Source organism: Microcaecilia unicolor, chromosome 4 (genome assembly GCF_901765095.1).
Source record: "Microcaecilia unicolor chromosome 4, aMicUni1.1, whole genome shotgun sequence".
Classification (NCBI taxonomy): Eukaryota; Metazoa; Chordata; class Amphibia; order Gymnophiona; family Siphonopidae; genus Microcaecilia; species Microcaecilia unicolor.
Genome location: NC_044034.1, coordinates 79,620,716 through 79,647,935, shown reverse-complemented (window position 1 = coordinate 79,647,935; position 27,220 = coordinate 79,620,716). Strand labels below are relative to the sequence as shown.

Here is a 27,220-nt window from a genome sequence, read left to right as displayed (position 1 = left end):
ATAACCCATACACTCCTACACCCCCACTAGACACAAAAACTCTTCACCCTCCTTACATCCCATATACGGCACCCCAAAACACAAATCTAGATTGTAATGCATTTAAAAGCCATGCATCTGCATGATCATCCTATTTGTTAGTCAAATTTCTCAACTGTTGTCATCCGTAACTCAAAAGAATGAACCAAATATACAACTATGGTACACTAATGATATGCAGTTTTAGTTTACTGATATATTACCTTCATTATTATTTCAGGAGGAATACAGTGGGTTAAAAGTTCATAAAGTCGTCCACGAACTTCAAGCAACCTAAAAAATGAATGCATTTATTTAACATTTCTATTCCTGTTGATTCTGCTTTCCCTCCATTACAGGTCTATTGTGGTTTTAAAATGTTTCCTTTTTTTGTGTTGTAATATTCTTTTTCCTCTATTTTATAGAGATTTTCTCTCTCTTCTTTTTATTTGTATTTGAAGTAATAAATATTAAAAAAAAAACCTTTCCATTCCACTAACACTGTTATTTTCTGCAAATTAGACTACATTACATATATAATAGCCAATTAGAAAAATTCAAACTAAAAAGTAAACTATATACTTCTTATACATTTGAAACAGAGAAAAATGTAGGCAGATAAAGACTATAAGGCCTATCCAGTCTGCCCATCCATGTCATATACTCTCCCTATCACACCCTTAGAGATCCTATGACTTGTTCCAAGCTCTCTTGAATTCAGATACTGATTTTGTCTCCACCATTTCCACCAGGAGTCTATTCCATGAATTCACCAACCTTTTCCACCGGGAGTCCATTCCATGAAGTCACCAACCTTTTCACGAAGAAATATTTCCTCAGATTACTTCCAAGTCTAAATCCTTTCACCTTCATCCTGTGACTCCTCATTCCAGAGTTTCCTTTCAATTGAAAGAGACTTGCCTCCTGTGCATTTATGCCACATAGGTATTTAAATGTTTCTATCATATTTCCCCTCTCCTGCCTTTCTTCCAAACTATATATATTAAGATCTTTAAGTCTGTCCCTATACACTTTATGACGAAGACCACTGACCATTTTAATAATCACCTTCTGGACCGACTCCACCCTGATTATATATTTTTGAAGATGAAGTCTTCAGACTTGTACATAATATTCTAAATGAGGTCTCACCAGAATCTTATACTGGGGCATCATCACCTCCTTTTTCCTACTGGCCATTCCTCGCCCTATGCACCCAAACATCCTTCTAGCTTTTGCTGTTGCCTTCTTCTTTCTGTGTGGCCACCTTAAGATCATCATATATGACCACACCTAAGTCCCGCTCTTCTTTCATGCACAAAAGCTCTTCAACCCCTAAACTGTACCATTCTCTCAGGTTTTTGCAGCCCAAAATGCATGACCCTGCATTTTTTAGCATTAAATCTAAGCTGCCAATTTAAACATTTATATTTTGCCAAGCCGTATGTCCTAGGAAGCTTACAAAATAAGATTAAAAAGCTGAGGTTCAACTTTCACTTCAGATTAGTTACAAACAGTGCAACATATGTATACACAATACAGCTAAAAAACAGATCTCTATATTTTGATAACTTCAGCTTCAAATGGCAAGAGGCATGAACCCTCCCCCCCCCCCAAAACCTCATTCTAATCCAATATACATTTGGCTTATCCCTTAACCATACATGTCATAAGAAGCAGGGCTGCATGTAAAACCGCAATTAATGTGTTATTAATCGCGATTCAAATTTTTTTTATTGCGCTCAGTTAGCCTCTCTCCCCCACTCGGTCACTCCAGAACGTCTCTCCTCCCTTCCAGACTGCCAGCGGCTCTTTCTCCCTTCCCCACCTGGTTTACCTTTTCATTTTCTTTCAGTAAGTCTTCGCCATGCAGTGGCAGCCATATTGAAACTTGCCTTGACCTGCACTGGGCCTTTCTCTCTCACCCATTCTGCCCCTTCTGATGCAACGTCCTGTTTTCAGAAGGGGGTGGGATGGGTCAAAAGGAAAGGCCTGGTGCAGTCTGAGGCAGAATTTCAATATGGCTACTGCTGCAGGGCGAAGACTTACTGAAAGAAAATGAAAGGTAAACCGGGAGGGAAGGGAACTGAAGAGAACGGCTGGCAGTCTGGGAGATATGTCGGACTGACTGGGCATGCAGGTGGGCGGGGGAGGGAAAGAGCTGAGAGAGAATGAAAGGCAGGTAGTGGAGGGAACTGAATTAAGAGAGAACTGCAGAGGTAGGGGGGGAATTCAGAGAGAACCTTGGGTAGTGGTGGCAGGAAGAGGGGAGGGAATTCAGAGCGAACCGTGTGTGGTCATTAAGAGAGAACCATGGGCGGGGGGGGAAGGAGGAGGGAACAGCAGACAGGGCCAAAAGAGGAGAGAGATGCTGAACTGTGCAGGGGGAAATAGGGAGAGATGACAACTGAGGAAGAGAAAGATGAAGGGAGGGAAGTGGAGGGAGATATGCTGGGCTCAGACAGAGGAAGGGAGGGAGGAGAGAGATAATGGACCTGGGGTGGAGGGAAGGAAGAGAGGTGGTGGTGGACTCGGAGGGGGGGGGGTTGGGAGAGAGGGAACAGAGAGAGATAATGAACCTGGGGGTAGAGGAGAGGGAGGGAGGGAAGTAGGGGGAGGGAGAAATGCAGAACCTGTTCAATGACTGGTGGGGTAGCTGAAGCCTTGCCAGCTGAAGAAATCTGCTGGCTGAGTCACCCCCTTCCTCCTCATAAGCGAGTAAGTCAGCGAGGTGCCCCCGCCACCAAAGCTTGCACTCCCCAAGCATGTTTGGGGAGTGCCGGCATCGGCGATTGGAGGCACTCCACTGACTTCCTCGGTCCTAAGGCAGCACAAGGAGGAAGGGAGCCACTTTGGCAGTGGATTTCTTGAACTGGCGGGGCTTCAATTCACCTTCAAAATCTCTTCCCTCCTTTACAATCAAAGGTAATCCACCTCCTTATAGTACATCCACTAAGACACTGAGTGCTACTCTTGATAACACCCTCTCTTTTCATTCCCATATTTCTAAGGTGGTTTCTTCTTCTTTCCTTATCCTTGGGAACATATGTTCTGTTCCACCTCTTTTAGAACCCTCTTTTTTGCGTACTCTTCTTCTTGCACTTGTATCTCTAAATTGGATTACTGAAATTCCCTGCTTGCTGGTCTCCTTAATTACCAAATACATAGGCTCCAACTAATCCAGAACACTGCTATTAAACTCATGCACAATCAGAAATAAAATGATTATATGACACCACTTTTTATTGCCAAACACTGGCTTCCAGTCTCTTACAGAATTCCCAACAAACTACTTACCATATGTCACCAGATTCTATCCTCTGGACTACCTTCATTTTTGGCCAGTCTTCTTACATCATATTCCCCGTCAAGAGCCCTTCACTCGTCCCAACATTGTCTTTTACCTGTTCCCTCTTCCGTCAGGTGAACCTGGGCACTATTATTTCATCTTGCTTTAGCGCAGCTGGCCTCAACCTCTGGAACAGTCTCCCTCTCTACCTGAGGCCTGAATCCTCCTTTATTAAATTTAACTCTCAACTTCTCTTTCGCTTTCCCAAATACTTCCGATGAATAAACACTGTAGAACTTTTTTCAGAAACCAAAAACTCTTGATACAGAACAGATTTGTGATTGCTTCCCTATATTCTTCTCTCGCCATCTCTTCTTGCTTTAGATTGTAATATTCCCCTACCCCTCTCACTTTCTCGTATACATTCATTGTCTGTTTACTGTTTTGTTGCATAATTTTATATTTCTTCCCTCGTTTTTATATTTTATTGATGATTTAGACCATTCAAATCATTTAGACGCTCATTATATAAGCAGTATATCAAATAAATTGGACTTGGGGCCACTATATTAACTTCATCTGGTGACCATGCTCAAATAGGGACTTTCTTCTTTAAGTGGAGAAGGCGCCAAGGGAAAACCAGTTGATTCCTCTTGTTCAGTCAAGACCCTTACTTCTCACGTCACCCAAACTGGTCTCTGTCGGATGATGTCACCCTTGCCCATGAACTTCATATCCTGCTTATTTTTGTAGAATGAATATTCCCAGTATTCCAAAAGTATTACTGCCAGCATATCCTCATTTCTTTTGGATAGCATTCCTTGAAGTCATGTCACTGGATGTTTTCCCTTTGCCTGGAAATTAAATATATGCATATAGTTCATAGGAGCCAACTTTTCAAAATGATTGAGGGTGCAAAATCCAACAGAAATTACCCCTCCATGGACACATTCAAGGAGTTTCCACAATATTTGTGGTGTGCACCTACAGAGCTGGCTCCTATGATGTGGTTTGTGAATATGCCTCCGAACTACTGCCCCCCCCCCCCCCAATGCCCACCAGAATGTCTATATTCTGTGTAGCCTAAATGTACACGTTAAAATATATGCATGAATTCAGGATATGACTAACTTTGGCAGGTTAGCTATTTTTACTTGTGTAAAAATACACCCAAGATTTTGAAAATTTACTCCTTACAGGTATAAGATTTTTCTATAAAACCCTTCTTTCATCTTGTAATACTTAAAAGTTTTAAGCTACAGGTGATCAATGGAGATTGTTAAACTTCATACCTCTGTGGTGTCTGCTGACTGACAATAGTATTAGCAGTCTCTCTCAGATACACCTCCCAGTCTGTTTCTGGTATGTCTTGGTCTAAAGAAAATGGATACCTGTACAAGAAACATTTTGGCAATCAGTCCAAGTAAAAGTGGTAATCTGAAACCCCCCCCAAATGTTGCACTTATTAAAAAAAAACCCCCCACAAAAAACACATTGCTCAAATGAGACAACAAGCATATGTAACCTCCACTGACACAAAGATAAAATCTGAAGACAGTCTCTTCACTGATGAACCGGCAAAATACATGAGGTTTACTACTTCTATCAGCTGAAAAGGCAGAAAAACAAAATGATGCCACCCTTTCTCCACAAAACAAAATAAACAAAAAAACAAAAAAAAACAAAGGCAGTCTTTTCATGTGCTCCCAATCCAAAATTATAAAATTTGTGGTTGCTTACATTGTATTGAGCATATTTTGTCTTGAAAACCTAAATATTTTTTAAATGTTTATTTTAAACATTTTTTTTTTACTGCAAACAAATTAACAACACTATGTTAGTAGTATGTATACTTACTGTTGCACTCTGCAGGCCTCACAAATCAGCAGTGCTTTTCTGAGATTTCTGCCAGATTTTTCTGCAAGTTTACGAGCAAGATCCTGAGGAAGTGTTAGCCCTTCTTTCTTACACACATTGGATAAAACATGACAGATCTGGAACAAAGAAGTGCAGTCAAACACAATCATTCAGCCTATTACATTTTACTTACAACTTAACTACATGACACGTGATGCTGTTTTATCTGCTCAAGGCTTATAACATAATACATTTGAAATAAAGAAGCAATACTAATAAATTCACTGGTGAACCCTTCTGTAATGGACAGCCCAAATGTGGGTATATGCTGCTTCATCTGTACAATGAAATAGATGCTCTCAACTAAAAACTATGCCTAGAGTGGCAAACAGTGTGGATTATAAATATTTTAAATACAATAAAAAATATAAACAACCAATGGATGTCTTCTCTCGATAATCAATTTCCTGCTTGGTCCATGGTAAAATGACAGCAAACCAGCCTAACCATTTGACAGATCCAGGCAGCTGCCCAAGATGGTAGCTTCCATTCTGGTGTTTTGGAATTGGAGACAATTTATTTATTTATTGCATTTGTACCCCACATTTTTCCACCTATTTGCAAGCTCAATGTGGCTTACATAGTACTGTCAAAGGCGTTTGCCCAGTCGGTGAATAACAAATACAAAGTTGTATAGTGATCGTATGAGGTATAAGTGGAAGGTCGGAATGGATGAAGATTGCGTGTTGCCCTGTTCGATCATTGTCATGCTGTGTTGGTAGGTGAAGAAGGTTACGTGGGGTCGTTGGGGTAGGCCTTTTTGAAGAGGTTGGTTTTTAGTGATTTCCTGAAGTTCAAGTGGTCGTGGATTGTTTTCACAGCTTTTGGGAGCCCATTCCATAATTGTGTGCTTATGTAGGAGAAGCCGTGTAGGAGAAGCCGGCTGCGTAAGTTGTTTTGTATTTCAGTCCTTTGCAATTTGGGTAGTGTAGGTTTAGGTAGGATCTTGATGATCTGACTTTGTTTCTTATTGGTAAGTCTATGAGGTCTATCATGTATTCTGGGACTACGTCGTATATGATTTGATGAATGAATGATTTCATCAATGAAGTTGATGAGCTATTAAGGATAAGAACGGAACTCTAATATACCTTCTTCCCCATGGAGTCTAGAAACCTCCCTGGAGGGCCACAGATTTGTGCTTTACTGAATTTGGGGCCCTTTTATAAAGGCGTGTTAGGCTCTATGTGTATGCAGCGAGTGCCAAAATGAGACTACCATGCTCCCCCGGCAGTGATTTCAGATTTGCCATGCGCCCGTAACGCCTGGATGATTTATTTCCTCCCAGGCATTGCGTTTCTGGCGGTAATCACCAGTTGGCGCGTGCTGACCCATGTGTCCTTACCACTACATCAATGGGAGACGTTAAGGGCTCAGGCCAGTTTTAGGTGTGCACTGGATTCAGATTTATCGCATGCCCTTTTCCAATCCCATTTAGAAAACCTCTTTTTTCCCCCAGACACAGTAAAAATTGGCCCGGCGCGCGTCTAATACACACACCCACACTACCACAAGCCTCTTTTTGCAGCGGCTTAGTAAAAGGGCCCCTTTGTTTCTTTAGGGCTGCCTTGGAGACTGCAGATTGGAATGAGAGGAGCTGGTCATGTCCAGGTGCAGAGGAAACTTTGTAACAAGGTTTTAGGAGTCTAGAAGTGGGAAATATAGGAGTTTTCTAAATTGATAATTGCTATTCTTGTAGAAGTCTCTTCTGTTACCCACGGGCTGGGGTGTTACTAGTCAGAAAGTTTTTTTAAATCTTTTGCATACATTTTGAGTAAGCAAACACCTATGGATGACCATCTTGATTGTCCTGCTGTGGAGCAGAGTTCTGTGTAGGCTGATTCTCAACCAGGATGAGCTCCCAGTGATGAGTTTTGAGGCGTTTTGTGGTGAGCAGTAAGGTTCTGAAGGCAAAGGTGAATGCTGGGAGGACCAACAAGAAGGTGAAGAGAAAGGGGATCACCGAAGAGAACAATGCACTTGCAATGACCCTGAGATGGTGAACTGCTGTGGCAAAGAAGGCATAGATTTTGACTGTAATATAATAGTGCTTTCCTATACAAATTTTCTTAGGCACTGGAAAGGAACTAACTCTGAAGGGTCCACTGTAGCAGAGGATAAGGTAATTGCCGGACTTAGTAATGGCATGGATCTCCCGATTAGGATGTGCCTGGTTAATAAGTGAACCGTCAGGCTAGGAGGATCTAGAAATGTTATATTTTCCATTAGCTGATTACTAGAAGATTTTCCCCTTTCACTCAGGATGACTTCCTGACTTAGAGAGATTGCGTTTCTTTTTATCTTTGTTTTCTCGATTTACTCACTGTATCTGAAGAGGCATGGGGACAAGAAGGAAGGGGAGGTGGTGCGACACTCTTGGTGCTGCGAGCCTTGCACACCACAACCCTCAGCCACAGGATATTGGCTCGCTGAGTGGCAGTATTGTTGTTTCGCCTTTCATTCTGCCTCATATTATCTCTGTTCACATGCCTTGGGGGGGGGGGGGGGGGGAATTGTAGTCATGGTGACAAAAATAAAAGCGAAACTAAGCAGGCCAGCAATGCAGTTAATGGAAGGGAACAGTGGCATTGAGAAAATAAAGAGACTGCAAAGGAGAGATACGCTGTTGAAAAAATGCTGAGGTAAAAGCAAGAAGGAGAAGGATGAGTGCTGCTAACACATTCACAGAGGGATAAAGACTGAGGGGGGGAAGGAGCTTTTCAGAGCTGGAGTGGTGCTCTGGTACACAAAGCTCTGCCAATGACGTCACCTTCAATATGACTGCATTTCCCTAGCTAAGGAGAATACGTTTTGTGCCATGATAAGTGTATAACTACAATTTTTCTGTTTCAATATCTGGGGCCTTATACGTATAGTGATATATGTATAAATCCACTATGGGGGCAATTCTATATAGGGTGCCACAATTCTATAATGGCCAAATTGCGTGCCAAAGCCATTACAGAATACTAACTTGTCGGCAATGACACTGCCTAAACGTAGATCCTATCAATATTTCTTATTAAGAAACATTTTAAATTGCGATTATAAACTTACTATTGGATTCATTGGATATGCATGCTTCAACCACTAGGCTAATTTCTTTTGAGCGTGGCATGAATAAGGGTTAGCATGTAATTGTCATCAAGCCACTGTAAAATTTTTACATTTTCCTTTACATTTGCATTTTCTTACCTCATATAAAATAGATCAATTATTTAGCTTAACTTAGTTTCTTATTTTAACTTCATCGTAAGCCTTCATTATGAGGTACTTGAAAAATCATTGAAGAGACACATCATAACCAAATGACAACGATGTTGAGGTCCCATGACACAGACTGAGGTTTGACAGGAGGTTTTGACAAAAGCAAACCTCACATGAAGCGAACAATAAGAGGCTGTCCAGAGATAGGCTTACCCTCTATACGTGGATAAGCACTAATTGCACTAAGGTGAACTCTTACAGAATTGGTCTTAAGGCCAGACTTGGAAAGTTGAAGAAGGTATTCAAGCCAGGTCTGTGTTAGGGCAGGAAATAGGATCTAGGGCCTTGCCCTTACACCAGATGGTAAACCTCCTCCATTTGAAGGAGTAACATCTCATGGTGGAATCTTTTCTGGAAGCCAGCAAGACCCGGGAGACACCCTCAAGAAGATGCAAGGAAGCAAATTCTAAGCTCCTGTGAGGGCCAGAGACTGGAAGTTGGGATGCAGAAGAGATCCCTCATTCAACAATCCAATCTCCACTGTTCTTGGAAGGATAACTCCAGAAGAGAGAACCAGATCTGTCAGAGCCAGTAAGGGGCAATCAGAATCGTGGTCTTGCTTGAGCTTCAGCAAAGTCTTCCACATAAGAGGTATGGGAGAATATCTTGTTTTCTACGAACCATTTGTGGCGCTGTACAACTCAACTAAACTTGCTGTTAATTGATTCCCTTCTCCCTGGTAGGTATGCAACTTTTAGAAATGCCTGTACTGACATTGCTTTCTTCCTTATATGATTTAGCCTCTTAGGATATTTTCCAGATAGACTGTTAAAAAATGTTTGTATTTCTTTGCTCTTAACCACAGCTGGCTCAAGAATTACTTATTGTTGTGATATCTGGACTCTGTTTTATCCTGGAGAAGGCTGTATTTCATACTTTGAGTTTAAGCTTTTGGTGATTAGTTGAATTGACACAGGATCTGCCAAAGCTGTTGTCTGTAATTCTTTTAGTAGTCTATGAATAAGCATGACTATTACTTCTTTAGGAGCCTTTATATATTTTAAAACAGTAAAAAGTGGTCTTAATAAATTGTGTTAAGCACTTAAAGGATAATTCAATACATGGCATGCAAATTTCTGAACTATTCTGATATATGCACACATAACTAAACTGGCTAACGAGCAAGTGCCAATAACTGGCTGCTATCAATTATTGGTGTTAATTGGCAACAATATGGATTTGCGTACAGATTTTGCTAAGTGCTACAAAGATCAATGCGCAAATCACAGCGTCCAACTCAAAAGGGGACATGGCCATGGGAGTGTCAGAGGCATCACTAAAGATGTGCGCAGTATTACTGAATAACCGGGAATCTGTGCCTAAATTACATGCCAGGATTTACACCAGGTTTCAGTCGGTTCACATCCTCAAACACAAAGTTTAGCACAGAAATCGGCTCCAAGTGTTATTCTATAAACAGCGCCCAACTCGGAGCACCATTTATAGACTAGCACTCTGTGCAGATTTTTTTGAGTCATATTTTTAAGCACCATTTACTGAATGTAGTCTTTAACATGCAATTTAGCACACTGGCTTGATACTTAGCATGGGCTAATTCACGCATTAAGGAGGTAATTTTATAACATGAGAACTATGTATGTAAATGTTTAGAATAATGGTGTTTATGCACATATTCATGTAACTGCCAAAATTACATCTAAGGGCTTAACTTATATAGTGTATATTTGTCAGGGGAGCCATAAATATGGGCAGGACTCACATTTACATGCCTAACTTAAAAACTACTTATAGGTTACATGCTTATACCTGGCGTTTAGGTGCTAACAGTTACACCAACTCTATGGATGATGTAAATGCTTATGCCTAACCTTTAAGTGCATATTTAAGTGGCTACGCTAGTATTCTATAAAGGAAAGAAGGCATCCACTAAGAACTCAGTTACAGAATTGCCCTCCATGTGCATAGTGTGGAATAGGGTGGGAAATGAGTGTGGGTTGCACCTTGCAGCTAACACACAGTAACCCACCACATGTTAACTTTTACTGTAGATCACTTAATGCCATCTCAAAAGGTGGTGTTTAGTGTACTCCCACTTAGGGGCAATTCTATAACTGGGCACCTGGTAGGAGCCAATTCTATAAAATAATGTAGGCACCTACTTTCCATGATAGAATATTAGTGTAACTGCTAATATACATGCCTATAAAAGTTTGTCATGAGCACTTAAATCTGTCATAGAACTGGTTTGTGTGCACCTAAGTGTCAGAGATACATGCGTAACTTACTCCCATCTGTAAATACGCGCTATGCAAGATGTGTGTATTGACACAATAGTGCTTAGGCAGAGTTTTGGCACATACATTCATATATGCCAGTATTATAATGAAATATTCATGTAATTAATGCATAACTGAGCACACACTTTAGGAAAGCTCTTGAGAAACAGATCATTTGGTGCCAAGCACTATCACATGGCCCACATGTATGACTAAGTGAGTTGTTTGTCTTCAAAGAAAGCAAAACATCTGAATTTGAAGTAAACAAGTATAAAATAACCTAATCTTAGGAATATAATCTTGTGTGGAAAAATGCCACTCTTCCTTCTTCTGTATTAAGAGGTTACCCAAGACATGGACTGTAAGCTAACACAGTACTCCCTTCCTTCTTATAGAATTTATTGACTCATGTTCTCTAAAACTATTTCCATAGTAATCAAATGGGAGAAAATTATTATTAATTAAAGCCATGGAGAGAGAACCCCGATTAGGGAAATAACTGACATAAGCTAATTCAGTAGTTTGATAATATAAAAAAGTTGCATGCTTATCTTTGGCATTTAGGCGCAAGCATTTACATCAGCTCTATGGCTGGCGTAAATGCTCGCACCTAATTGCATAATCATATATGTACCCGGATATACCAAGGACAGACTCAGGGAGCATATCAACCACATACTCAACTGCAGCCTTTGGTCCCTGGCTAAGGATAGCTAATACAATGACTGAACCAACCTGGAGACAGGGTATATAAAATGGGGGTGGAGGGTGGGAGGGAACACCAGGTGGTTATGAGTGAAGACTCATAGTGCCAGATTCCACTAAAGGGCAGTTCTATTTAGCTGTAAATCCAAAAGTAGGAGGAAAATTGCTGCCCCATCCACACAAACAGACAAGATGAATACAGCAAACCCTACGTCATCAATGCTGGGGGCAGGAATCCGCACTGCTAGACATCTGCTTCGAATAGGAGGGATGACTTTAGAGGTGGAATTGCAGCATAGAATCAACCTGCAAGTAGCCATGTACTTCTCCATCGTTCTTCTTAAGGCATGCTGAGCATCTTTTGTAAGTTTGTCAACTTCTGTCAACACCACCACTGGAAACATGAAAGAGCAACAAACATATACATATTAATCAAGAAATAATGAGCTGGATTGGTAGATCAAGGAAGTACTGCATGCTGCTATGTAAAGGTCATGGGCTTAATTTCTCAATCAGGTTGTCTGCTCCTTGAACCAGATATGGACATTATGCATTCAGCATTAACTGCTTGAGGAGAGAGCATCATCATTCAAATGGCAATACCTAGTGGCTGGACTTAAAATTCATATCAATATTCAGCAGCAGCACTATGCTAGGTTGAGTTGGGAGGGATATCAAATAAGGTAAACCTATTAATACTGGTGCAGTAGTCCAGACAGAAACCGGAAGCAACTGCTGTACCAAGCCAGATAATATCAAACAGTAATATTAAAAACTGCAGTGTACACTATGGAATGTCTTGTGTCAAATCTATTGAGAGGCACACTGTTTAGCAAAGTGCCTCTCATCTAAAGGACACTACCTAATGCTATTTAAAAAAGGATATTAAAGAAATGATTTTTAAAAATTTAAACTTCAAGCCCTTTAATATCTGAATTATTAAGAACAGTTCATTGATAGCAGAAAGACTAAGGGCCCTGTTTATTACGGTGCGTTAGCATTTTTAACATGCCTACAATTAGCGTGTGTGCTGTGTAGGCGCCTATAGGGATATTGTAAGCATGTACACGGTTAATGCGCCTATAATGCGGCTTAGTAAACCGGGCCCTAAGTTTCTCAAGCAGATAATTTTCCCAACATAAACAAGTAACCTGATTTTTATTAATGTGCAACCAGTCAGGACACCTTCAGAGCTTATCGTGCTGGGAATTATTATTGGCTATGATTAATTCATAAAAAGCTCAACAGCTCCCCAACTCAATCTAACAAAGTACTGAAAGCAAGCAACCCACTGCCCAGCACCACTTACTTCAAAAAAATGTAAAATTTGGTTAAAAATGTTTTCTCTGCACACAAAGCTCCAAACTAAACATTAAAAAGTGTGTTATTTGCCCTTCCGTTCTAATATGGCAAGGAAAATGTAAGTAAGGGAAGCAAGAAATATTGGGGTAAATAGTCAGCGGGGGTGAATGATTTTTTAGCCGCTGCCAGCTTTATGTTCGAATATTCAATGCCAGGCCACATCTGAGCATTGACACTGAATATCCGTGTATGTACGGACAGCTGGCACTTATCCTGTTAAGGACCAATATTCAGCCCTTAACAAGATAAGTGAAACCAGAAAAAGACAGGACTGCTTTTTATGCAGTCAGATTTGGCCAGTTACCTTATCCGGTTAAGTGATGAATATTATCACTTAATCACATAAGTGCCGACTCTACCTCTGGACTGCCCGCATCATAGCCAGTTTTAGCTTAGGCAGTTAGAAGAGTTATTCAGCAGCACTATTCAGTTAAGTTCCACTGAATATTCCCACACAGGTGATTTAACCAGGCAGGAAATACAGTGTTGAACCCCAAGAACCACGTTTGCTAAGCCTACAAGGGACTGGAATTTTCCTTTTTAAGATGGTGTATCCTCAAAGTCTAAGGGCAGACTGACATTGCAGCAAACTATAGAACATCCTCAATGCTGACGAACCTCTTGTGCGATACCACAGACATTGCTGCCTAGATGTATGAAGGCAGAGTGAAGTATGTTTGTCATTTAAGCTTCTAAATGAGGACTCACATCAGACTCACATTTTTAACTAACTGAGCTCTTCCACAGCCCCAACAGATCCCATTCTGACATCTCTTGAAGCAATTATTTGCCTCTTTGTTGTCTTAACCCTCAACATTCTATAAATTGTACTAGTTTTTGCACTGGTTCCGTTCCCCTAGGATGGAAACCTGCTGTTGTTTTCCCTTACTTGAAAGATTCTAAAGCTGATCTGTTTGATATAGGGAACTAATGTTGAGTATCTCATCTATTCTAGAGGCCAGCCGAAACAGACCCGAAATCTGAATTCGGCCTTGTTTCAGTTTTGGCCGAAATCGAAACAGTGCAGTGTCTCTGAAATTTGTGCAACCCCCACAATCTCCCCCCCTCCCGGGGCTTACCTTAAAAGCATTAGTGGTCCAGCAGTGCAGTTGTGGAAAGAGAAAGCCCAACTCACTCCTGCCCCTGCTAGCTCCCTTGTCAAAAAGGCTGCTGTTGCCAGAGGTTGCGTCAGCCATTTTGAGATTGGAGCCAGAATGATATGTTTAATAAATGATTAGCAAACTAGGCCTCCTTATGTTTTATCTACCTTTTTTCAGATAGACAAATTGATCTATAGATATATAATATATATATATATATATATATATATATATATATACACACAGATGTAGAAATAGATACACACACACATACATACATATACGGTTCTAGGTCAGTTCCCACCGGAGAGTTCTCACCCACCAATTCCCATCTGGACAATTCCCACCCATAAGCCAAAAAATGCAAAACACACTAGGACAAATAATATCCCAACCTTTCTTCTTCCAGGCATGCAGTCTGTTCTGGTGGTTCTTTCGGACAGCATTTTTTCTTGTCTGCAGGACTAAGCGAACTGAGAACATATATAATTAAATTTGAAGTGGGATTGCACTGCTTTGCATTATTGGCAGTACCGCTTTGTTTTGCAACAATTCATTGCAGGTGAATTATCGTCGAAATACAGCCCGTGTCAGGTCTAATAATGAAACTTCCATTTTCTTGTTCCTGAAGGTCCTTTTGTGCTTTTTCTTGTTCTGCTTGGTTGGTATACTTTGGTTCCGCTCTCTTTTCTTTGTATACCCATAACAAAACCACACTCTTCCTAACTGGCCTCTGAAAGGAGGCAGCAGCGTGAACTTTGACAGAAAAAGGACATTGTCCGTCAACCTTACTGGAGCCAGTGAAGATGCAGGGTCCATTATATCCGAGCTGTAGAAAGACTACAAATTCACCCTTTCTTCTGAAGAACTGAGAAACTGGAAGTAAACTATTGATAAGCCACAGCTTCTCATCCAACCTCTACCACAAATACTTCTTTTGTATACCAACAGTTCTCCTAAGCTGAACAGTCCCGCGCACTGTGTTCTCATCACAGGCATATGAGCAGTTTCACAATCTGTTCCTGGAGCGCTGCCCCCACTCATTGCTCACAGTCTCCACTAGCTGTCCTTTCTCGACAAACCAAGCATACCAGCCTGGCCCCTTTACATCTGCGGTGATTCGACTCTTACTGGACTCTGCTTGTCTACTGAATACTGCCTTTTGTTATTAATCCCTTGTACACACTGCAGAGACCACTCTTGCTGGTTGTATGGCTCACTATGTTCCCAGCAGTGTGTGGCTGACTTATCCTGCTGTCGACAGAGAACCCCGGTTAGAGGTAAGTAACTTCAGTTTCTTCATTTATTTGCAGAACAAGCACCACAGTATTGGAGTTATAAATACCCTTTTCTTTAAAATTACCAAGGGCCACCACAGAGACCAACTTCAACAAGGGCGGGCAATGCAAATGCAAGCTTCTTCATACATCTTAGACAAATGTACCTCAACCCTGCTCTGGATAGACTACCTTTAAGGATGAGAAGGTAATTCAGTGTTCATGCCTGTTCAACCTTTGGCACCTATGCTGAGATTACCAAAACAGGTACCAAATTTTTTTCTTTGGCAGTTGTGGCGATTCTTTTGTGATGTCAACAACCTGTATGATGGCACAGGGTCAAAACACCAACTGGTTTCATATAAGCCACTAAATGGCAATAACTGTCGGTACTGACCTATACTGGATTTGAACTGGAAATAAATGCTCATATATTTATCTTCTCTTTTGCCCCACAAAGTGTTTTTTTTAATAGGTTATTGATCTGCTGTGCATAATCAATAGCACCTTTCTATAAACCTAATGCAAAGAGATATTTTAGATGTTCACTTCTCAGTCTTCATCTATATTGGCTGAAAAGACATTGTGAGGAGTTTGACTAGAGTAGTGAGCATTAATGCTTGCTTATAAAAGTAACCTATACCTTCTCTTTCCAATACCTATTATTTATTTTTCTTACTAGCAGGTTATGCATGCAACAATGTAATTCAGAAATGACATCTCATATTTATGGTCTCAGATTTGATTCAGAGCCTTCACTCTTCCTCCAGAATATTTAGAAAGAACTGGCCTCTCCACCTAAACATATGTCATTTGATGAAAGACTTGTCAATCATCCTATATTGTTGTATTGTGCTTTTCATTACTAACCTTTAAAATCTCTTTGAGTACTTGTCTCAAGTTGTTGGGATTGAGCAACTGTCTTTAACAGTTCTTGAATTACCACCCGGTCACTGTTTCCAGCATCACTGCCAAGACAAATATTGTATCCATAAATATCAGAAAACACAATTAAACAGATGTCACTGAAAATTGTTTATGTTGCATTGTCAGAGGATATACACTGTTCTTTTTATTATTCTTGAGCTTGTTCTGCTGTACTGATTTTGTTGATCTGCTAACAGATATGATTGAAACATAAAAGAGGGATCTTGGGGTGATAGTATCTGAGGATCTGAAGGCGACAAAACAGTATGACAAGGCGGTGGCCGTAGCAAGAAGGATGCAAGGCTGTATAAAGAATGGTGTAACCAGAAGAAAAGAGGTGTTGATGCCCCTGTTCAAGTCGTTGGTGAGGCCACACCTGGAGTACTGTGTTCAGTTTTGGAGGCCATACCTTGCTAAAGATGTAAGAAGACTTGAAGAGGTCCAGAGGAAGGTGACAAGAATGATATGGGGCTTATGCCAAAGGATATATGAGAAGAAACTGAAAGACCTGAATACGTATACTCCAGAGGAGAGGAGGGACAGAGAAGGTATGATACAGACGTTTAAATAATTGAAAGGCATTAATATAGAAACAAACATTTTCCAGAGAAGGAAAAATGGTAAAACTAGAGGACATGAATTGAGGTTGTGGGGTGGTAGACTTAGGAGTAATTTCAGAAAATTCTTTTTCACGGAGAGGGTAGTTGATGCCTGGAATGCCGTCCCGAGGGAGCTGGTAGAAAATAAAAAGTGGTGGAATCCAAAAAGGCATGGGATGAGCACAAAGAATCTCTAAACAGAAAATGAATGCTATAAATAACAAAACTTAAAGGGTTGCATATGTGTTTGTATGACAAGTGGTGCTTAGATGGCAACTCTGGCTGCATCAACTAAGGCTGATGCTGGGCTGGCTTGCACGGTCTGAGTCCCGCATATAGCAATCCGGTTTAGGATGGGCTGGAGAGAAACGCCAGTAATTTGGAACATGAGGACAGTGCTGGGCAGATTTTTATGGTCTTTGGCCCACAAATGACAAGATGGATTTGGATAGGCTGGAGTAGGCTTTGACGGCAACTCCAGTAGTTGGAACATAAGGACAGAGCTGGGAGGACTTCTATGGCCTATATCCCAGAAACACCAAAGAAAGACCATGAACAAGTACATATCATCACGTTCATTGCTGATTTAAATCTGTTGGGCAGACTGGATAGACCATTCAGGTCTTTATCTGCCATCACTTATTAGGTTACTATGTTACTATCACCTTTGATATTCAACATGTGCATAAGGCTGACAAAGCAAAGTTGCTTACTTGCAACAGCTGTTCTCCGAAGCAAAAGTGTAGTTATATGAGTGAACATGAATGGCCCCAAGCAGAACAAACTTTCCAGGGCTTTCTGGTAAAGACTAGATGTCTTTATTGCTAATATGTGGCAATGTCCGCACTCCCACAGCGATTCAGCTGCTCAGCTTCCATTGGACAAGCTTACAGAAGAGAGAGAACAACCTTTTAACAAGAGAATGGAAGGTTCATGTCGCTAGTGAACCCCTATTACAGGTGAGGAACTCTGTTTTCTCTGAAGACAAGCAAGTGCACCTGTCACACACGTGGGATACCCCAGATAAGGGTTACCAACAAAAAGGAGAACCATTAACCCTTTAGTGTCCAATGTTCCCATCAATCTGTTCCCATATGGCAAGGGTTAATGGTCAAAAACCATTTTTATTGGGGGAAATCTATTTTATTTTTTTGTTATTATTTTTTAAGAACATTGACAGCTGGGAAGAAAACCGTTAAATTCAAATTATCTGTTAATTTCCATTCCCTTATTACTGCCAGTCCAGATAAATGACTTATGTATTTGTTATATCCCTCTAGTAACAGATGAAGAAAAAAAACAAACTCCTCAGAACTGACTTCACTCTCTTATAAGGATCCGGTGCTGCCTTCAGCTCATCGGTATCTTAATGGTAAGGCAACCAAAGGCATTTGTTGTGTTCTGTTTTCCAATTCGTCACCTCAGCCAAACCCAATGAAGTCAAACTTCCTTTTCATGGTCACTAACCCAGGAATGATTCAATATCTTACCATAAACCTATCTGACTAGGCCAACTACCTTCAGAGATGCAACATCATACTCACTGCTAATTTCCATAACTTCTCAGGCTTATGGACTTTTATCAGCATGGCTTTCATGTTTAGGTTCTGAAGTGGTCTGGCCATTTAAAATTTGCCTCTTTATCATCCATGCCAAACTAGTCCAAGAAAGGACATAACACAGAAACTCTTTTAAGCAGCTTTCTACCATGGAATACACACATCACTAGACCAACACTTCTCTGTGACTGCTATCTCACTTGATCTCTCATCAGCCTTTAACTAGTGGATCACAATCTCCTTACTGCACATCTTCACAGTCTTGGGCTCTTAGGTACTGTTCTAGCTTGGTTTCAATTTTCTAATGACCACGCTTTTGAAATTTCATATGATCAGTCACTTTTACATTTCCAGTCACTAGTGGTCTGCCACAGGGTTCTATTCTGGAACCCACTTTATTTAATATTTTTCTCTCTCCCCTCTACTCACCCTTATTCAATGTCAAGGATGTAGTCCTTTGTGTTAGGCTGATAATATTCAGATTTTGTATTCTCCAATACTTCCTCCATTGCTGATCTTAACCACTGTCTTCAACTAGTTTCAGCCTGGCTTAGAGAGAATGTGTCATTGCTTAACTCTGCCAAGTGTAAAGTAATCCACTTTCTCAAATACCTACTCACATTGTCCAGCCTGATGGTCACACCTTATCCTTTAATGATGCCGTCAAAATATTAGGAGTCATCTTTAACTGCAAACTCATATTTAGGCAACACCTTGATGCTGTTAACTATGTTATTATGTTATCACACCCTTCCCCTTTCTGCTTGAGATTTGATGCCACTCGCTACTTGGCCTTTAGTTACATTGGCCCTAAACTTCGGAATTCCCTTCCACTTACATTTCGTACAGAGCAGCCATTTCCCAGATTTAAAAGTTGATCACAACATGGTTGTTTCAACACTCTCTCTCTCTCTGCCTAGAACTCCTGCATCCTCAGCTAGTGGGCTCACCAATCCTCTAGGACCTGCAAACTGTTGCTGGTATTGAAATTGTAGTCTGCTTGGCATTATCAGCACATATTGATAGACTGAAGACCCATCTGATATTCAGAAGGAATGGAGTACCTATAAACATCTCAAAGGTAACCTACAACCAACTTCGAATAGCCTTCCCAGCCCTGGCCTGTATCACTTGACATCGCCTTCTAAAGTCAGGCAATTTAAATAAAAAAATAAAAGCCCACTTCCAGGAGAAGTGAACCACTACCCTAAAAAAGGGGAAGAATTGGGGGCATAGATACTTTTTCCTTTAAAGCTACCAACGGCCACTGTAAAGATGGACTTCAGCAACAGGGATGGGAGGACACACCCTTTGGGACTAAGCTCATGTTCCAAGTAGAGTAGAGCTTCTGCAACAGAGGTCCAACGAATTTGATGTAAACCGCCTTGGCTGAATTTCTTCAAAAAGGCGGTAAATAAATCAAAATGTAATTAATTAATTTCCAGGCTCCCAACAGAACAAGCACAGGAAATCGTATGCCAGTTACTGTTCTACAAATATATCCAACCCCCTGGTTTCTGCTTTCATTTCATGAAATTTTGCCAGGCGGATCTGAGGTTGATTCAGAGGTGCCCCACTTGCTCTCTAGTATGGCATAGGACACTCCTGCCAGTCCTCACGCTTCAGGGTCCAAAAGTGTTAACTCAAACTATTCACCTATACAATGGCATTGTTGGCCATGTGACCTGCTGCCAGCTGCCAGGTCCTAGAGAGCAGCTCAATCCCAGAACAAGTCTGACAGAATCACCAAGGCACCCAAAGCTTGTTCCCACAAGCTAATGGTACTGCACTGTCCACCACCACGATTGCTGGAATGTTTGGTAGCAGGCTGGTTCTGTTTCTCAGCCTAGACCTACTGTTCCTGCTTTGGCAGACCACAACTCCTCTCCCAGCCTTGTAGTCATGGCTATTTGTCCGACAGTACAAAACAGACATGACTACAAGGTCGACTCCAGATTCATTTCCTACCAAAGACACTTTTCAGGTTCTTTCTAGTCTCGTGACACTAGGCTAATGGAGATGACCCTGAAAAAGTGCAAACTGGGAGAGACATATGTGGTTCTTTGACCAAGCACTAAATTCAGATCCACTGCTTTGGAGCCTGGGATCTGCAAAAGGGCCATCCTGGAGAAGGACAAAAAAAAAAAAAAAAACAACCAGTAGATATGAAAAACAGAATTGAACATTTTGAGCCCATGATGACCAAGGCCACAAGGCTATTTTCTTCTGAAACAAGAGCACTCCCTTACACTCCAGAGACAGGGAAGAACTAAACTGCTAACTGCTCGTCAATCATCAGTCAGCAAAGGAGTTCTACACATGCAGAGCCCTGAATGTAGTCAAACAAATCTCCTGCTCTGGCTTGGCCCTAAAAATCCAGATATCTGAATAATGGTTAAAAAAAAAAACCAAAAGGAATCCCTCCCTGTATAGGGAAGCCTATATTATCTTTTTACCGACAGGTAATTGGTATAATAGTTAGCACAAGAGAACTGCCTAAAGCTATTGGTGAGGAATTCAGGATAATAAGTTTAAGAAACATCTGACAGAACCCTTCAAAGGCATAAGAAGAAAATGCCTTGTACATTCATTCATGTAGGGATCCACCAAAGAAGAGGTCTGGTATTCTGCAAAGGGTCCCCAAGAAAGAGAGATTCACAGCCTTTTCTGTGAGACCTGAAATAAAATTGTTCTATGCCCCTAACCTCTTTTCAAAGGAGAAACAATGGCCTAAAACATGTGGCTTGACCAAATTGCCTATTACCCCGTCACATCTGCCCGCAACCTCGGAGTCATCTTCGACTCCTCCCTCTCCTTCTCTGCGCATATCCAACAGACTGCCAAGACCTGTCGCTTCTTCCTCCTCAACATCAGCAAAATTCGCCCTTTCCTCTCTGAGCATACCACCAGAAACTCTCGTCCATGCTCTCATTACCTCTCGCCTTGATTACTGCAACTTACTCCTCACCGGCCTCCCACTCGGCCATCTATCCCCCCTTCAATCCGTTCAGAACGCTGCTGCACGTCTTATATTCCGCCAAAACCGATATACTCATATCACCCCTCTCCTTAAATCATTTCATTGGCTTCCGATCAGATATCGCATACAATTCAAGCTCCTCCTCCTTACCTACAAATGCACTCAGTCTGCGGCTCCTCACTACCTCTCCACCCTCATCTCCCCCTATGTTCCCGCCCGCAACCTCCGCTCACAGGACAAAGCCCTTCTCTCAGTACCCTTCTCCACCACTGCCAACTCCAGGCTCCACTCATTCTGCCTTGCCTCACCCTATGCCTGGAATAATCTTCCTTTACCCATACGCCATGCCCCCTCCCTACCCATCTTCAAATCTCTGCTTAAAACTCACCTCTTCAATGCTGCCTTCAGCGCCTAACCGCTCGAGAAATATAAAATACCCCAATCTATCCACCCTATCAGATTAACTGTTCACTCGTCCTCTAGATTGTTCACTTGTCTTTAGATTGTTCTCTTGTCTTTTAGATTGTAAGCTCTTTGAGCAGGGACTGTCCTTCTATGTTTGAATTGTACAGCGCTGCGTAACCCTAGTAGCGCTTTAGAAATGGTTGTTGTTGTTGTTACCATCACCCCTGAAGCATACACTGTGATCAACAGGAAAGTCCCCTTGAGTAGTAGTATCCAAGCATACAGTAAGAAAACTCTGCCATAAAGGACCACAGCAAAAATACAGCTGTCCACATCAAGGCAGGATTACAGCTGTCCACATCAAGGCAGGATCTGTCCCAGTTGAACCAACCTTCCCCAGGAAGGGAGGGAGCTGCCTGAACAATATTGCTTGTGGCCTCTGAAATGGCCCAATCAGGACAGATATTGAGGAGTAACATGGTAGGGAGTCCTAATAAATACCTCTGGTCAGCCTCTGAATTTTTGTCCCTAAGGTACTAGGGATTCCCCCCCCCCACACACCAAAAAAAAAAAACACCAAATCACCTCATAGAGAGAGTGAAACTGCATAACAAGGCCAAGACTGAAGTGTAGGGGAGCTTCCGAGAAGCATAGACATAAGCACAATGGCCATCCCTTGAACCAATTGGCTGAAGCTATATGGGGGACACAACAGAAAGAGCTCCTAGCAAGACTCACCAGCTGTGAATCTATCTGGGAGTTAAATACCCAAGTAGGGACATTTGAGACCCATCTCCTCTGCATATTGTTATATGCAGAGAAGGTCACCATGGCTTCATCATAGGGATGTTGGATTGAAAGTAGGAGGGCTTGAGTCATAATGCCATTGCATGTAGTTGCCTGGAACAGATTAAAAAAATAAAAATTATATATATATATATATATATATATATATATATATATATATATATATTTTTTTTTTTTTTTTTTTTTTAAGCAGAAACTCAGTATTTCTACAATCACTTCAACTGCTGGGAGGGCAGGACAGAGTACTTCCGATAAGTCTGTGAAATCACATGCTGAACTAATAATTCTGCTATGCCTGGAGTAGATAGGTAGCCCCCTTGGTATTTCCCCACAAGAGGATTGTGAGAAATTGCAAGGGGATATTACAAGACTGGGAGACTGAGCATCCAAATGACAGATGAAATGTAATGTGAGCAATTGCTAAGTGATGCACATAGGGAAGAAAAACCCAATCTATAGCTAATTGAAGCAAGGTTCCACATTAGAGAGTTTCCACACAGAAAAAGGATCTAGGTATCACTATTGATGATATGTTGAAATCCTCTGCTCAGTGTGCACAGATGGCCAAGAAAGCAAACACAATGTTAGGAACTATTAGGAAAGGAAATGGAGAATAAAACAGAGATTATACTGTCTGCAGTTCTGGTCACCGCATCTCAAACAAGATTTAGCTGAACAAGAAAAGGTACAGAAAAGGCGAACCAAAATGATAAAGGAGATGGAACAACTGTCCTATGAGGCAAGGCTGCTCAGCTTGGAGAACAGACAGCTGAGGGGAGATACAAATCAGGTCTATAAAATCATGTGTGAAATGGAATGGAGATAAACAGCTAGTCGTGAATCACTTGTCTACTCTTCCCAAATTACAAGGACTAGGAGCTATGCAATGAGGTTACCGAGTACAAATGCTACTAACTGAATTAAAAAATGTACCAGATAAACAAAGGAATCCTGTATGGAAAGAGAATGGAACCAAACAACTTAGCGGTGTTTAGATGGCAACTCCAGTAATTGGGAAGCAAAGCCAGTATTGGCAGACTTCTACAGACTGTGCCCTGGATCATGGCTGGACAGATTTGAATGGGCTGGAGTGGGGCTTTGATGACAGCTTCAGTAGTTGAAGAACAAAGTCAGTGCTGGGCAGACTTTTTACCACAGAGACTTTTACTCTGCTGGTAAAGATGATGATACTTCCTCAGCTTGATTACTGCAATGTGTTGTATATGGGAATTTGTTCTAGATATTTTCATAAGTTACAGTTGGTTCAGAAATCTGTAATAAGATTAATTTTCAGACTAATCAGATTTACCAGTGTTTCAGTATATATGATGAGATTGCATTGGCTTCCAGTAAAGGAGTGTGCCTCTTTTAAAGCATTATGTATATTCCATCAGATTTAATATAATTCTACCTCTTATCTTTTGATCAATGCAGTTTTTAAGATCCTTGTTTGGTCATTTGCCAAGACTGTCAAGCCAACTAATTCTTCACCCAATGTCTTTTGGTAAGATGAGATTTCAGAAGATATTTAATACTGTTTTTGTTGTTATAGCAGTACCTTTATGGAATTCTCTCCCATTATCTATCAGAATTGAGAATAATTATTTACAGTTTCATAAACTGTTAAAGACATATTTTTTTTGGATGTTGTTATTGATTTGAATTCTTCTTAATAGTATGTGTGAAATATTCCTCAATTTATCATCGATAACCTTGGAAAGAATCTATACTGTATTGATTTAAGACATATTATTTTTAGTGCTATTAATAATTGTTAGTTTTCAAGTATATAAAGTTATCAACCATTTAGGATTACCTTTGGGTTTTCTTAATTTGTAAATCGCATTGAACCCTTGCTAGAGGGAAATTGCAATAAGTAAGACTTACATTGACATTCTACAGTTTGTGCCCTGAAAATGGGAAGGGCAAATCGAGATCAAATATACCTATCACATTATACCTTATGCTATGAGTTTATTTTGTTTGGGCAGACTGGATGGACCATACAGGTCTTCTTTATCTGTTGTCATCTACCATGTTACTTGTTGCCATGTACTAAATATAATCTACTTGGATTTCAGCATAGCCTTTGATATGGTCCCTCACAGAAGACTTGTGAATAAGCTGAGAGGGCTGAACTTAGGACCTAAAGTGGTGAACTGGATTGAAAACTGGTTGACCGACAGGCAACAGAGGGTGGTGGTAAATGGAATCCGCTTGGAGGAAAGGAAGGTGAGTAGTGGAGTGCCTCTTTCCTGCATATTCATTGTGGATATCCTGAAAACCTGACTGGCAAGGGATTACTCCAGGAATGACTTGGGAAACACTGGCATAAAACACAGTCCTATCTTATGTAATGTCACTTAGTTGGTTACGTGCTGAATGTTGCACTTAATTGCATATGAGATATCCATTCAATGCCAGTATCTGGCAGGGCCTGGCATTAAATATCTGGGGATAAATGCTGGCAGCGGCTAAATAAACACTCACTGCCGCCGGCAGAATATCTACCCTATATCATCTCCAAAACATTCTTGCTGTGATCTTTGGCCAAAGTTAATGAACAGATCAGTATGAAATCACAAGGGAGGCAGCAGATAACTGTTCTTCCACCAGCTGAATTATTCAGCACCACAGAACAAAATCTTTCATTTCTTTAATTATCAGATTCCAAGTCTCAATTGAGAGTAAATTATAAAAAATGAATCTGCAGGTTTTACTATTTTAGGAATTCTAACAGTGTACTTAAGAAACATGTTCAATTGATTGTGTTTTGTAATTCTAAACTGAATTTATTGTAGAGTCTTTGCCCCCTGCTTATGTCTTAAGTCTATATAAAATGGAGTAAAAGCACTGAAATTCGTTGATGCCATTGTTGGCATCTGTATGACTACAGCTCTTTTTGATTTTAAGAGCACTGGAATGTTTTACCTCTTTTGAAATGTACTAAGAAAATCTCATTAATCAAAAACAGCATTAACAGATAATCAAATTTAGTATGCTTCCATTTGTACATTGTATGCTGTGAATTATTTGTTTTTATTCCCTTTGCTCTCCAAACACATCTTAAAATCTTAGAAATAACTGTGCTACTACCAGCTTTGTTCTGGGGTTTTTTTTTTGTTAAGAGCGAAGGGCATTTTACACATTTTCAATCACATTGATTCTTAAGTTTTTATAATTTAGTTTAAATTAATGTTTCGCTGAAAATGTGTTGAAACAAATATCTGTTCTTTTCGGTTGAATGAGTGAAGGAGTAGCCTAGTGGTTGGCACAGTGGACTCTGATCCTGGAGAACTGGATTCAATTCTCACTGCAGCTCCTTGTGACTCAGGGAGTCACCTAACCCTCCATTGCCCCAAGTACAAATAAGTACCTGTTTATACTATGTAAACCGCTTTGAATGTAGTTGCAAAAACCATAGAAAGGCTGTATATCAAGTCCCATGCCCTTTCCCTAAATCCTGCAAAGTGATTTTTGCAACTGTTCATAATTCATAGTAACACCAGTCAAGAAAACCATTCACATTCAGTGTTAGCTTATGCAAATCTAGAACAGTATTTCACAACCTGGTTCTGGAGGCTCACTTAACAGGCCTGGATTTTCAGGTTATCCACAGTATAATATGCAGAAAATAAATTTCTATACATCATCTCCGGTGTATGTAACAATATGTCATTTGTATCTATTTAGGATAGTCTGAAAACTACACTTGCGAGTTCCATGACCAGTTTGGAAAATACTGCATGAGTATACATAGCGTGTTTATTGACACTGTAAGATTTTGACATTAAAAGTGAGTTCTATGTAGCACATAATTATAGACAACATATTGAAAATCACAGAAAATCTCTAAAGACAAAGAGGTTCATCAGCTGCATGACTGGTTCATGCAACTTTGCAAAACACCAAGTGGAATGAAACTCTTCAGTGTTTTCAGGTAAATTCAAGTGACCCTAGAACACCATATTAAAGGCAACTGAAACCGGCTGTTAGGGCCAGGCCCAGCTCCTGCCCCTAAGAACAGCCTCTACTCCCTCCCTCCCTCTTCCCCAAACAGAAGCCCCCACTCACTCATTCTCTCCCTCCCTGAACAGAAGGACCCCTCCCGGGCCACCCGAACAACCAGTGATGGGTCTAGTGGCTAGTTGAGGCAGAAGCAATCCCCAGTTGCTCCTGCCCACGTCCTCTCCACTGTTAAAATAGCTGCCACGGTCTTCAGCAGAACTCTTAGAGTTTGCCACAGGAGGTTGTGGCAGCCATATTGATGGCGGAGATAGAATGGGCAGGAGCAACTAGGGATTATTCCTGCCCTAATTAGCTACTAGACCACCACTGGTTGTATGGTAGGCCTGGGAGGGGTCCTCTTGTTTAAGGAGGGAGGTAGTGAGTGGAGACTTCTGTTCATGGAGTGAGTGACAGAGTGAGTAGGGGCTTCTTCTGTTTAGGGAAGGGGGGAGGGAGGAAGGCAGTGGGGCCTCCTCCTGTTCAGAGGGGGGATACTGGACACAGCACTAAGTTTCAGTTACAGCCAAAAATGCACTGGCATCTTCAGCTAAAACAGACATTCAATGGGCTTTTACATCATATGGCATCAATTTTTTTAAAAGTGAAATTGAATTCCAGCAATTTAACGAGGGCCATAGGCAGGAGGTGGCACTATACTGGGAAACAGCCAAAGCTGTAATGAGGGGGGAGGTGATAGCCTACAGAGCCAGAGCTAGGAGACTGAGGGATAAAGAGATTCTCCGCTTGGAAAGGGAGGTTCGGA

At 41.0% G+C, this 27,220-nt stretch overlaps 1 protein-coding gene across 1 annotated transcript in view; it reads right to left on the bottom strand.

Moving 5' to 3' along the window:
* The window catches only part of RFC3 (replication factor C subunit 3), a 47,860-nt gene that overhangs the window by 7,811 nt on the left and 12,829 nt on the right, over nt 1-27,220 (bottom strand). The window contains exons 4-8 of the mRNA XM_030200374.1: nt 16,043-16,140; nt 11,646-11,827; nt 5,165-5,301; nt 4,600-4,698; nt 243-312 (exon numbers count right to left, since the gene is read on the bottom strand). Of these exons, the coding sequence (XP_030056234.1) occupies nt 243-312; nt 4,600-4,698; nt 5,165-5,301; nt 11,646-11,827; nt 16,043-16,140 (586 nt within the window). The remainder of the gene's footprint in view (nt 1-242; nt 313-4,599; nt 4,699-5,164; nt 5,302-11,645; nt 11,828-16,042; nt 16,141-27,220) is intronic.